The sequence below is a fragment of the Sinohyriopsis cumingii genome, chromosome 16 (assembly GCF_028554795.1).
Source record: "Sinohyriopsis cumingii isolate HCF-2022 chromosome 16, ASM2855479v2, whole genome shotgun sequence".
Lineage (NCBI taxonomy): Eukaryota > Metazoa > Mollusca > Bivalvia > Unionida > Unionidae > Sinohyriopsis > Sinohyriopsis cumingii.
In genome coordinates this window covers 13,211,864-13,224,882 of record NC_142976.1, presented here as the reverse complement: position 1 = coordinate 13,224,882, position 13,019 = coordinate 13,211,864, and the positions used below count along the sequence as shown (strand labels likewise).

Below are 13,019 nucleotides of genomic sequence, written 5' to 3'. Positions count from 1 at the left end.
CACAATTTCTGAGAAAATAAATCATCTTCCTATAAATTTTTATGTGAGGTTGTTTAAGTTTGCTGGCCTGCTAGTAAGCATCTACCTATGCTGCCACCAAGGTTGTGCAAATCATAGCGTGAAGACATTATAATGTTTTTGTCGTGGTTCACTTTTGTAATGGATACTTTAGCATGTTTGGGTAATTTCCTACTTTAATGCTTTTTCACTCCATCAAAGTATTTCCAAGATGGAATGTTGAGGAAAAGTCACAAAATATCCTGATTGGTATGTTAGATTGCATCCAATTTTTGGTTGAAGGAATATCATCCATTGAAGATGTTTAATTCATTTTTCACTGTTAAACTGACTTGTTTTGGAAACCTGCCTATTGCCCATGTCTATTGCCCATGTAACACAAGTAATGATTAGTATTTTTTCTGGATTGTTGACATGGATAAAAGAGTTGAAACCTGCAATTACAATATATATCATCCAGTAATAAAAATACGTAAATCTTCAGTTTTCCATACAATATTCACTATCTTTTTCCTTTTATGTTCTCATTTACAGTTCTGTAATTGTTGTTAGAAGCATGTTTTTCTTTGAATTATATATTCTTAGTCAAGAAATTAAATAAAATAAAAAGTAACTTTTATGAATTTAATTTCTAAATAAAAGATAAAGTTTATAAATTTACTTTCTTTCAGATGAAGTCAGTTGCTCATCTACCATGGAGGGCCTTTATGTACAAGGTAATAAATGTATAGGATTACCCATGTAGTAGTATTCAGGTTGTTATGATCAGACATGGGAGTAAAGGATGTAACTTTGTTCTAAAAAGAAAAATTCTCAAACCATCAATGGGTAAGTGACTGTTAAAGAATCACTTGCCCCATGCAAAATTCTACTTGCTCAGAAAAACATCTATGTACCACAACAAAAAAATCAACGGTAGTTCCTAGTGAAAGAAAAGGCCATGCAAGAATGGTCATCGTCTAACAAGTCACGGAATGGAAATCTTTATACTGCTGTAATTTTGTAAGAGTTATTGCCCTTATTTACTTGCACCCTAATGTACTAGGTGTGCTTGCAGTATTTGTTCTGATAACATTTCCCTCTGATTTCAGGCCTTCAACACTTTCATAGATGATGTATTTGCCTTCATCATCACGATGCCAACAGCCCATAGACTGGCTTGCTTCAGAGATGATGTGGTGTTTGTCATCTATCTGTACCAAAGATGGTATGATTTACAACATTCTAGCTTTATACATAGCTCAAAGTAGCAAAACCCCATTTCACTTTATTGCTTATTATGGCTTCAGCACGTAAAAACTAGATACATCAGTTTGCATTGTTATTAGTTAGGGCCCCACAAAACAAATTTATTCATTTTCATTGTCATTAATTAGGGCAAGTCTCAACAAATTCAGCAGTTTGAATTATCATTATTTAGGGTCCCACTCAACAAATTCAGCAGTTTGCATTATCATTATTTAGGGTCTCACTCAGCAAATTCAGCAGTTTACATTATCATTATTTAGGGTCTCACTCAGCGAATTCAGCAGTTTACATTATCATTATTTAGGGTCTCACTCAACAAATTCAGCAGTTTGCATTATCATTATTTAGGGTCTCACTCAGTGAATTCAGCAGTCTGCATTATCATTATTTAGGGTCCCACTCAACAAATTCAGCAGTTTACATTATCATTATTTAGGGTCCCACTCAAACAAATTCAGCAGTTTGCATTATCATTATTTAGGGTCTCACTCAGCGAATTCAGCAGTTTGCATTATCATTATTTAGGGTCTCACTCAGCGAATTCAGCAATTTGCATTATCATTATTTAGTGTCCCACTCAACATATTCAGCAGTTTGCATTATCATTATTTAGGGTCTCACTCAGCAAATTTGTCCATTTTCATTGTCATTAATTAGGGCAAGTCTCAGCAAATTCAGCAGTTTGCATTATCATTATTTACGGTCCCACTCAACAAATTCAGCAGTTTATATTATCATTATTTAGGGTCTCACTCATCCATTTTCATTGTCATTAATTAGGGCAAGTCTCAACGAATTCAGTAGTTTGCATTATCATTATATAGGGACCCACTCAATAAATTCAGCAGTTTGCATTATCATTATTTAGGGTCCCACTCAATGAATTCAGCAGTTTACATTATCATTATTTAGGATCCCACTGAGCGAATTCAGCAATTTACATTGTCATTAATTAGGGTCCCACTCAGCAAATTCAGCAGTTTGCATTATCATTATTTAGGGTCCCACTCAACGAATTCAGCAGTTTGCATTATCATTATTTAGGGTCTCACTCAACGAATTCAGCAGTTTGCATTATCATTATTTAGGGTCCCACTCAACAAATTCAGCAGTTTACATTATCATTATTTAGAGTCCCACTCAACAAATTCAGCAGTTTGCATTATCATTATTTAGGGTCTCACTCAGCGAATTCAGCAGTTTGCATTATCATTATTTAGGGTCTCACTCAGCGAATTCAGCTGTTTGCATTATCATTATTTAGGGTCTCACTCAGCGAATTCAGCAGTTTGCATTATCATTATTTAGGGTCCCACTCAAACAAATTCAGCAGTTTGCATTATCATTATATAGGATCTCACTCAGCAAATTTGTCCATTTTCATTGTCATTAATTAGGGCAAGTCTCAGCAAATTCAGCAGTTTGCATTATCATTATTTACAGTCCCACTCAACAAATTCAGCAGTTTATATTATCATTATTTAGGGTCTCACTCAGCAAATTTATCCATTTTCATTGTCATTAATTAGGGCAAGTCTCAACGAATTCAGTAGTTTGCATTATCATTATTTAGGGACCCACTCAACAAATTCAGCAGTTTGCATTATCATTATTTAGGGTCCCACTCAAACAAATTCAGCAGTTTGCATTATTATTATTTAGGGTCCCACTGAATGAATTCAGCAGTTTGCAATTATCATTTTTTAGGGTCCCATTCAATGAATTCAGCAGTTTCCATTATCATTATTTAGGGTCTCACTCAGCGAATTTAGCAGTTTGTATTATCATTATTTAGGGTCTCACTCAGCGAATTTAGCAGTTTGCATTATCATTATTTTGGGTCTCACTCAGCGAATTCAGCAGTTTACATTATCATTATTTAGGGTCTCACTCAGCGAATTCAGCAGTTTGCATTATCATTATTTAGGGTCTCACTCAGCGAATTTAGCAGTTTGCATTATCATTATTTAGGGTCTCACTCAGCGAATTTAGCAGTTTGCATTATCATTATTTAGGGTCTCACTCAGCAAATTTAGCGGTTTGCATTATCATTATTTAGGGTCCCACTCAATGAATTTATCCATTTTCATTGTCATTAATTAGGGCAAGTCTCTAGGAATTCAGCAGTTTGCATTATTGATATTTAGGGTCCCACTCAACAAATTCAGCAGTTTATATTATCATTATTTAGGGTCCCACTCAACGAATTCAGCAGTTTGCATTATCTTTTTTTAGGGTCCCACTCAACAAATTCAGCAGTTTGCATTATCATTTTTTAGGGCCCCACTCAACAAATTCAGCAGTTTGCGTTACCATTATTTAGGGACCCACTCAATGAATTCAGCAGTTTACATTATCATTATTTAGGGTCCTACTCAATGAATTCAGCAGTTTCCATTATCATTATTTAGGGTTCCACTCAACGAATTCATCAGTTTGCATTATCATTATTTAGGGTCCCACTCAACGAATCCAGCAGAGCCCTATAGTAATTGTATCCATCCATCCACTGAACCATCATTGTGTCCATCTATCAACAATTTTGTTGCCACAAAATAACTAGGAATTGTTGGATTTTAACCAATTCGATATGCTGAGTTATATACTTCACAGATCCATACTGGTCTGTGCATAAAGTGCTGGCAGATCTGGGTCTATGCAGCTTGATAGGAGTGATCAGGAGAACAAACAACATAGATCTTGATCTGTCAACGCATTATGCAACAGCAGACCATTTGAATTTGCCTCATATATGAATATATACAGTAATTGTCTTTGATGTGTGAACTGTGCTGTTCTTTTGTTGTGAGATTTTGTTATTAACTCTAAAGAGTAAAAAGAAAAATTGCCCAATTAACTTCTACTAAATTGTCATAAAGCAGTGAAATTGATTGTTGTTTCTGTAGCTATAGTTTATTATTATTGTTAATAATTATTATTATCTTTTCAGGCTTTATCCTGTGGACAAGGCAAGGGTAAATGAATTTGGGATGTCCTTCAAAGAGGAGGCAAAGAAAAAGAAAGAATAAGAATTAACTGTTTCCTCAAATGATACTTAGAACTTATTTATCATTGTGTCATCAGTTCTTTTTTAGCCTGTTTTTGTAAGGACTTTATTGTCTGCATGAAGTATTTGATCTATATCTTACCATTTACACTCATTTTGGCTGTTAGTTCTTGGTCTTTAAAGTTTGTTAAGATTAGTTAGCAGGACAAACATAGACCCTGATCTGTCAGTGCATTCTGTGATGACAGGTCAGGGTCTGTGTTGTTTGCAGCTGAAGTTGATTTTTTTATAAGTGAGCATACATGGTAAATTGGCATTGAATCTTCAGCAGATACCAAGAATTATGATAGTCATATTACAGATTAATTTTTTTCAAAAACTGAGCAAAAGTTTAGATTTTCTTCACGTTTGGCAAAAATAATTCAGCTCTTTAGCAGAGAATAAAGATGCAGAGATAGAAGCTTGAAATTCTGTAGGTTTTAAAACATTTTTAATAGCCCTATGTAGATTTTATTGCATTTTCAATAGCCCCATTCCAGTATTGTCAAAATTAGCACACATAGAATTCAGAAGGAAAAGAAACACAGCAAGTACCAACATGGATACAAGGAACTGATGTTAAATTAAGAAAGAAGCATAAAAGTAACAAGGACATAGCAGATTGTAAATACAATGGTCCTGACAGGTTACTATAAATGAATTGCTATTTTGTTATACGATGTTGTTTTGAGCAAAGAATGTAAGCATTTGGTAAAACCAGTACCTGGTTTTGCTCACTGTTATATTGAAAAATATATTAATTGTTGTACCATGAAAATGTATGTTTGCCAAAGATTTGTTTCTGTTTGTATTTTTAGAGGTTTGTCAGCTCCGGCTGCTACCTTGAGGGTATAGTTTTAATTACATGGTATATTTGCAGGGTGGATTGGAATTTCAAACCTATTGGATTAATTCCATTTTGTCTTGTGAAAGGCAGAATGAAATAGAGTCTAGCAAGTTGCAATATTCCAATACATGCTGCTAAACACCATGCCATCATTTTATCCCCATTTTCAGAAATGAGCTGTGTTTAAGGTCATTTTGATGTAAGTGATGTAAGCCTTTGCATTGAATTGATCTGATTCTAAAAATAGTCATACACTCGAACACTAACATCCTAGAGAGTAAACACAGAAACCCAGTTTTGTTGATGAGACACAGATTTTGTTTTTCTTTATTAAAAAACATAAAATGTTTGGTTCAGATGTTATTTCACATTTATTGTGAATTACTGTGTGCCACTGAAACCACAATTTGATCTCAACATCTTATTTCTGATAATAGTGACTATTGCCAAGAGAAACTGTACCCTACAGCTGCAAAATGAGATTAGACAGTCCAACACATAAACATGTATTGTTTTGGGAGGCTTGAAGTTTCCAAATTCATTTGTATGGAATAATGTTTTTATCAATACAGAGAATCCATCATTTAGCAGTCCATTGCATTGAACACTCCTGGTTAAAAACCGTTGTACATATCTTACAACCAGTGACCTTTCAGTTAGCAGCTGCTAGTCTAAACATGTTAAGCTCAGAATGCAGCTATATATTTATTTTTTGCCTTATCCAGTTTATCCACCAAAAAAATGTTGCAAATTTCTTGCAACCATCTAAATCCGTATCCTATCAATAATTTCTAATAAAAAATATCGGGCAAAATATTTTCCCTATTACTGCTAGGTTTCATATTTCACATTGGAGAACTGTAGTATGGAATGATTTGTCTGAGTAATTAACCAATCAAACAGAATTTTCTAAAAATGGGGATAATGACTTTGACATTTATGCTGATATATTTGTCCACATAATATTGTAAATTTTAATTGAGTACATGAACTGCCATTGAAATAGGATAACAGAAATTTCACTGATACATCAGTATACTTTCATCTTTTTAGGGTACTTATGTCACAGAGTAATTAATCCTTTCCATATAGTCTATAGGTGTGATATTAAAATGCTTATTGTTTGTCATGATAAGAAAGCTGTTCTTACAGCCCATATTGTGGCCTTGGTGGCTGTGTCAAAAAACGTGTTGCTATTTCTTCAATACCTTTGGGTGAACAGTCATAGAGCTTTAAACTTGTCCTGTTTTGTTGTGTTAGAGAGCTGAGTGTACTCAATGTTTAGTGTGCCAGACTCATGACAGATGCTCCAGTTGCCATGACAGGATAAAACCTTTCATGTGTTGATCTTCTGTTTGTCACCAGTCAATCAGTCATTCTAGTTCTAGTTGTGCCGTGATGACCCTCTATCATTCAGTATGACCACCAGGTTGATCATATTGTAAATCTTGTTATTGCTATTACTCGTATACATCTCTTACTCGTATATGTTTTGTTATTCATATACATTTGTTATGATAGTTTCACCATTCAGAATCTTGGAGTAGAGAACCTAACATTCAGTTATTTCAGTGATAAACATGACATACACAACAAATACACAGTAACGGTACAACAAATACACAGTAACAGTACAACAAATACACAGTAACGGTACAACAAATACACGACATACACAAGAAATACACAGTAACGGTTGGCATTCAGTTCAGCCAGTAGATTACACTAGTTTTTCCACAGAATCTCTGATGATTTTGGTATGAAAACAAAGATTTTAGCTTACCTGGTCATATATCTGATTAATCTGGTATGGTCCTCTGTCCTTCATCCATTCACAATTATTTAAAACCCATTATCTCAGACTGCTGAATGGAATGAAACCAAATGTGAAATAAAACATCCTGGTATGAAATTCTTTCAAGTTTGTTCAGATGATACCAATCCACCATTAAATGTTTTCTCTGCTACTAAAAATCTACAAACCTTTAAATAACTTCTCAAAAACTGCTAAACCTAATTTGATTTTACAAAAATCATCATGGAAAAAAGACCTTTTAAATTAGTTTTACAAATGATTCTGAACTGCCATCAAATATAAGTACCATTGTTAAACACAGAAAACATTTAATGCCTAATTCTCTTTAAGCATTGAATAGAATTTGACCAAATTTGGTAGAAGCAGCCTGTATATGCTAGTTTGCCTCTTAAAGCAATGGAAGTAACCTTTGATGAAGACTATTGAGGTTTGGAGTTGTGCAGAGTTCTCCCCCTTGCAGATTAATATTAAACATACATTTCAATAAAATAAGTTACAATTAGAAAAATAATTCACCTTAAGGATTAAATTGAACAGTCTGCAATATTTAAATATGAAGAAAATATAAAATAGAAGTAAAACAGGGAACATCCAGTTGGTCCAAAATGAAAATGGTGTCCCTCAGACATTCACTATTGCTGCCACAGTGGTGGTCATTAAAGTCATATTTGTAATGCTAATCATTGTAAACAGATGGTCACATCAACAATAAAAGACGTATGATCTCTTATTTATCCTAAATGAAAATGGTGCCAGTCTGACATCCAATATGGTAGTCATCTTTCAAACGGATGGCCTTATCAACACCAAAAGACTTACGATCTCACTTTTATCTGAAATGAAAATGGTGCCAGTCTGACATCCAATATGGTGGTCATCTTTCAAATCTTGTTATTGCTACATACTTTGATTTTATCATTTAACCCAGTCTGCAGATATATCTGAAGAATACCTTGAATTATATCACTTCAGCTACTTTGGTTGTTTTTTGTTCCAAAAAGTATTGCTTGCAGATTTAACCAAAGATGTCATGTGGTTATATCTTGACATTGTCTGAGACAAGTTAGTAATCCCCATGGTTTTTATAAGAGATGTTGCCCCTGTTTGACATGCCTGTGAATGCATTGTGACAAAATCATGTGAATGCAACCAGGATTAGTTTTCAATGAATTGCAATGAAAGGGGGGTAGATGCTATCTAAAGATTTACATATCAACAGATCCTTTGCTTCTGTAACATTTGATTATAGTTATTGCCCTTTTTATCTTGCAGCTGAATACAGTGTATCATGAATCTTGTGAATGCAGCCAGATTTGTAGTTCGGGATGGATTGCTTTGAAGCTTAGTATATATTATAGTCATCATTTAAAGATTTACATTTTAACATTCTGCGATTTTTTTTGAGTTACTGTCCTTTTTTTAGCTGACCTGGCTAAGGGTCAGGTGCACTTGTTGTGTAACCAAAAACAATTTCTTGTGAACAATTCAAAAGGCTTCATTTCTAATTCTAATCAGATTTTTTATATAAGTTTATATTGGTGCCAGGGTTGGCTGAGTGATCTAAAGCACTTATTTTATCGATCTTTGTGGTCACCTATATCTGTGTTGAGCTCAACCATTGTGGGTATGTAATAATGTTTGCCAGTAGCTTCCCACTGGCCAGTGGTTCTTACTAGGGTTTCTCCAGGCTTTCCCCACTACCAGTTATGCTGGCTGCCATGTATAGCCTATCATGTGCAGAAAAATGGCAATGAACCAACAACAATAATAATTTTATATCACCAAGACCTTGAATAAGTTCAGATAATAGCAATATTCACACTTATTAATGAGGTGATTTTGCATTGATCGGCTGAGCTTGTGAGCAGTTTATATTTATCATCAGAGTTTTATCAGATTTAGTATGTAAGATTATATCATCAAAATCTTAGATGAGCTCAATTTGACATAATTATGAAGATCAATGTTGGTTGGATGGTGTTAATTAAAGCTGCAAGCTTTTGGTCAAGAATCCAATCTCTTAATGACTGAGTCATGCCAGCACCTTTGGATTGGAAGGGTGGGGTATCTTGTGTGTGTAAATTTGCATCCATAAGCTGACATGTCAACTACCAGGTAAGCAATTTGAGGTCTTCTTAGGCCTTTTCATACTTGGAGCTGGATATAGTATGTCAGAATCTTGTAACTTGACTCACCGATTTCAGTGAACTGTCATTAGCTGAAGATTCACGTAGTGAGAAATCACTCTGTTCCTATGATTTTCTCGTGAGTTATTGCAATTATTTTTCTTGCAGCTGAATGCCATGTATTACAGAATCATGTGAATGCGACTTTTCCTGTAATTTTTGATGGAGTATATATGGTTTTCATGTTAAGATGCTGTTAGGAACAGTCACTGTGCTTCTGTCAGTTTTATTGGAGTTATTGCCCTTTTGACTTGCAGCTTGTACTATCGTATGAACACAATTAGACTAAGTTTATAGTCAATCACTGTGTCATTGTCATCATCTGATGATGCCCTTATCGCTGAATTGCTGTCCTCCCATGATTTCGTTTGATTTATTGTCCTTTATGATGGATCACCATGAAACTTCGCAGATGGTATGGAGAGGGACATATTAACAAATCCTTTGGTACAACAATTTTTGTAAGAATTATTGCCCATTTTTACACAGCTGTATACAGTATATGACCAAATTTTGTGAACACAAATTTCATTGGATTTCTGTGAAACTTCATATTTATTATTGTCATCATCTTCAGATGTTTGTGTTAATAAGAAATTGTTCTTGCACTGTTTTGGGAAGAGTTGCTGAACTTCTTTGACTTTAGACTTGTCAACATCATATGAATAGTGGTGGGATGTGGGTATATTTAGATGGGCATCACTGGGTGCACCTCTACCTAAACAACAGGAAATCCTGCTAGATCAAGTTTTGTTTATATTTCAATAGTTAACAATTATGCTCTGGAAATGCTTAATATGTATGAGCTTCCTGAGGCGGTGTCCCCCTGACCCCTAACAGTGGTTCTATCCAGTAGGTCTTCATGTCTACTTGTTTACACCTTTCCTAAATGATATTCCTGGATATGCCCAAGATTTTTGTGAGCACATTGCTGACCATTCCTCTTTGTGATTTTGTTAATTGTAAAAAAAATCAGTTTATAACAACTATTTTTGATTCATGTAAATGTTTGTCACCAGTTTTGCATGTATTTCTTTCTCTAAGCTGTAGCACCACTGTAGATCTATCTCCTATTCACTTTGTACCATTAGTTTTCTTAACCTCACATGGAATTAATGTCTTCAGCCCCATGGTTTACATCTACAAAAGTACTTGCACAGTGACAATCTAGGGACAAATGAAATATTAAATACATCACTCACTCATAACACTGTCCATATAGGATACATATACACTACTCCCTCAATAACTTGATAACTCGCGACCCTGCTTATAACATAGAGTCAGGCATGGATCCCATTTTTTTAAAACCAGAAAATACAAACTGCAAAAAAATTTATCCCTATTCCTCGAACTTGAAAAAAATTGCGATCAGAATTAGAAACTGAAACATTGATATATCACTTGTTTTATGGTCAAAAATGGTAGATATGACCTGGAAATTTTAATCAACATTTTGAAATTATCAACTTTTAATAAGAAGTCATATAATTGGTTACATTTTCTTTACAAATGACATTCTTAGTACACCATAATTAAAACTTTTCAAGGAAATTTTGGTCAATGAAAAGGTCATTCACGCCTTGTGTAGGCAGTACATTAATATTTAAATGCCAATTTTAAAAAATTTTAAGTGAAATTTGTGCTTTAATTCTGTATTTTAATTCCATTTAATTGTAATCATCATTAATGCAATGTGTATATAAACTTAAAATATGTCAATCTATCGTAACAGCTATGTCTGCAATCATTTCTCTAATTAAGTGCCAACCGTGTTTTGATAACTGACTGTGGAAGTATTTGTTGTATTGTTGCACTGAATTAAAAGCTGGCCTTCTTTGTATTATCACGTTAAGTGTGTCTTTTGAATCAAATAAAGAATATGGAATATAAAAAAAGTTAAAAGGCACGCAAATCCTACATACTGAAAATCTTGCGGCCCCAGTCGTATGTCAAGTGAACTCACTTCAGTTGATCCATGGAACACTGTTTTAAATTGTATTGTGTATGTAACATAAACTACCTTAAATTGACCGACTTTTTCATAACTGTGATTAAAGGTAGCAAGGCAACCAAGCGAAACGAATACTTAGCAAAAATAAAGAGCTTGGTTTCACAGATATAGACCATTGTGGGCAAGCGATTTTCAGAGAATTTCTGAACTGGCACTTAGAGATATCCTCAAGGATGATAAGAAGTTTCAGTATTACTCTTAGTGAAATGATGACATCAATATTGTACTAATTGAACAATACAAAAATTTAGTTTTGCCGTAGGCAATTGTCTCATGAAATAAATGTCACTAGTTTTTTTTTTTTAAAAAGAATCGTTTGGTGGTGTATAGATAGTCTAGTTCCTGGCTACTTTGACTCCCAACTTAGTAGAATACTAGTTCACACTAATCTGGGAATCAGGCTAATCAATAAAACAAAAAGCAGTGGGGGCCCCGAGTGGCCGAGTGGTCTAAAGCGCTGTTCATCACGGATCACTGTCATCTCACTTCTGTCTGCGTAGGTTCGAGTCTCGGATTCGGCTAATGTGGGTATGTGAGAAAGCTTGCCAGTAGCTTCTTGTGGGTCGGTGGTTCTTTCCGGGGTTTTCTCCGAGTTCTTCCTCCACCATTAATGCGGCCGCCATGTATAGCCTATTGTGTGCTGAAAAATGGCGTTAAACCCTACAACAACAACAACAACAAAAAGCAGTGATGTAATACACGTTTTTGTGTACACGTGATGGTTGTTGAAACCAGTTCAAACAATCTTTTACATGTTGGACATTTTGAAAGTAAATGTTATTTATACAGAATAACCAACAACTTCATTAGAAAAAGCGTGTTATTAACAATTATTATTGACGTGATTGTAAAAGGAAGATTCAGTTATTAAACAGCCCAGTTCCCTACACCCCCTCCCCCGCAGTTTTCTTGATGTATAAGCAGGTTTTTTCAATTTTTGGAGGTCCCTCAATTATTCGCGACCTCACTTATAGTTCTGGCTATGTTTGTGGACCCTGTTGTGCATGATTTATTGAGGGAGAGGTGTAGTATACTGCCTTAAGTGAGATCAGGTTATTATGAAGTAAGTTATACAGTATTCCCTCATTATATGACTGTTCATGGCAGCCATATAGTATACTGCTTTAATGTGGAATTACATTATTACACAATACACGAGACATTGCTCCCTCATTAGAACTGTCCATAATAGCCATATGGTATACTGTCTGAAAATGGGATTATATTATAGTGAAGTACCTGATGCAATACTCCCTCATTATAACACTGTCCATGGGAGCTGTATAATATATATATAGTATGGTGACATGACCTTACAATGAAGTACATTACACATATAATTCTACTCCCTCTTAGCAAAATAGCATCCGTGACCATAATCGTCATATAACAGGAACCGTATGATAATCAAAAGCCTAATATAGCTGCATTTAGTAGACTATGATATAGATTTCCAAATGCTGTTTTATTTGAACGAAATCCATGTTTAAGCATTATTGGAGATGAATATTAATTTGCATTTGGTGTAATAAGTTGTAGTAAAGTAACAGGTGGATAGTCCATCTCAGTGATCCATTTTGTCTTTCAGTCTTGTTTTTTTAGTTATGCCCTCCCGATATTTTATGGATGGGACTTGTAGTCATACTCATTACTATCTGTTCCATGTGTCCATCCATATATTATTGTCTCTCATTAACTTTATAAGGGTCGTGGGTTCGATCCCCAGTCGAGTCATACCAAAGACTTACAAAAATGGTACTAACAGCTGCCTTGCTAGGCGCTCAGCATTATGAGGTTAGTGTTAGGACTGGTCCGCCTGGTGTCAGGATAATGTGACTGGGTGG

General features: G+C 34.7%; 1 protein-coding gene across 2 annotated transcripts in view; it reads left to right on the top strand.

Annotated features, from left to right (window-relative positions):
• LOC149779963 (lipid scramblase CLPTM1L-like) overlaps positions 1 to 12,750 on the top strand; it is a 90,150-nt gene extending 77,400 nt beyond the window's left edge. For both annotated transcript variants that reach the window (XM_089936680.1, XM_089936681.1), the window contains 3 exons: positions 690 to 734; positions 1,110 to 1,225; positions 4,217 to 12,750. In XM_089936680.1, coding sequence (XP_089792806.1) covers positions 690 to 734; positions 1,110 to 1,225; positions 4,217 to 4,295 — 240 coding nt within the window. In that variant the 3' untranslated portion in view covers positions 4,296 to 12,750. The remainder of the gene's footprint in view (positions 1 to 689; positions 735 to 1,109; positions 1,226 to 4,216) is intronic.
• Positions 12,751 to 13,019: the final 269 nt, after the last annotated feature.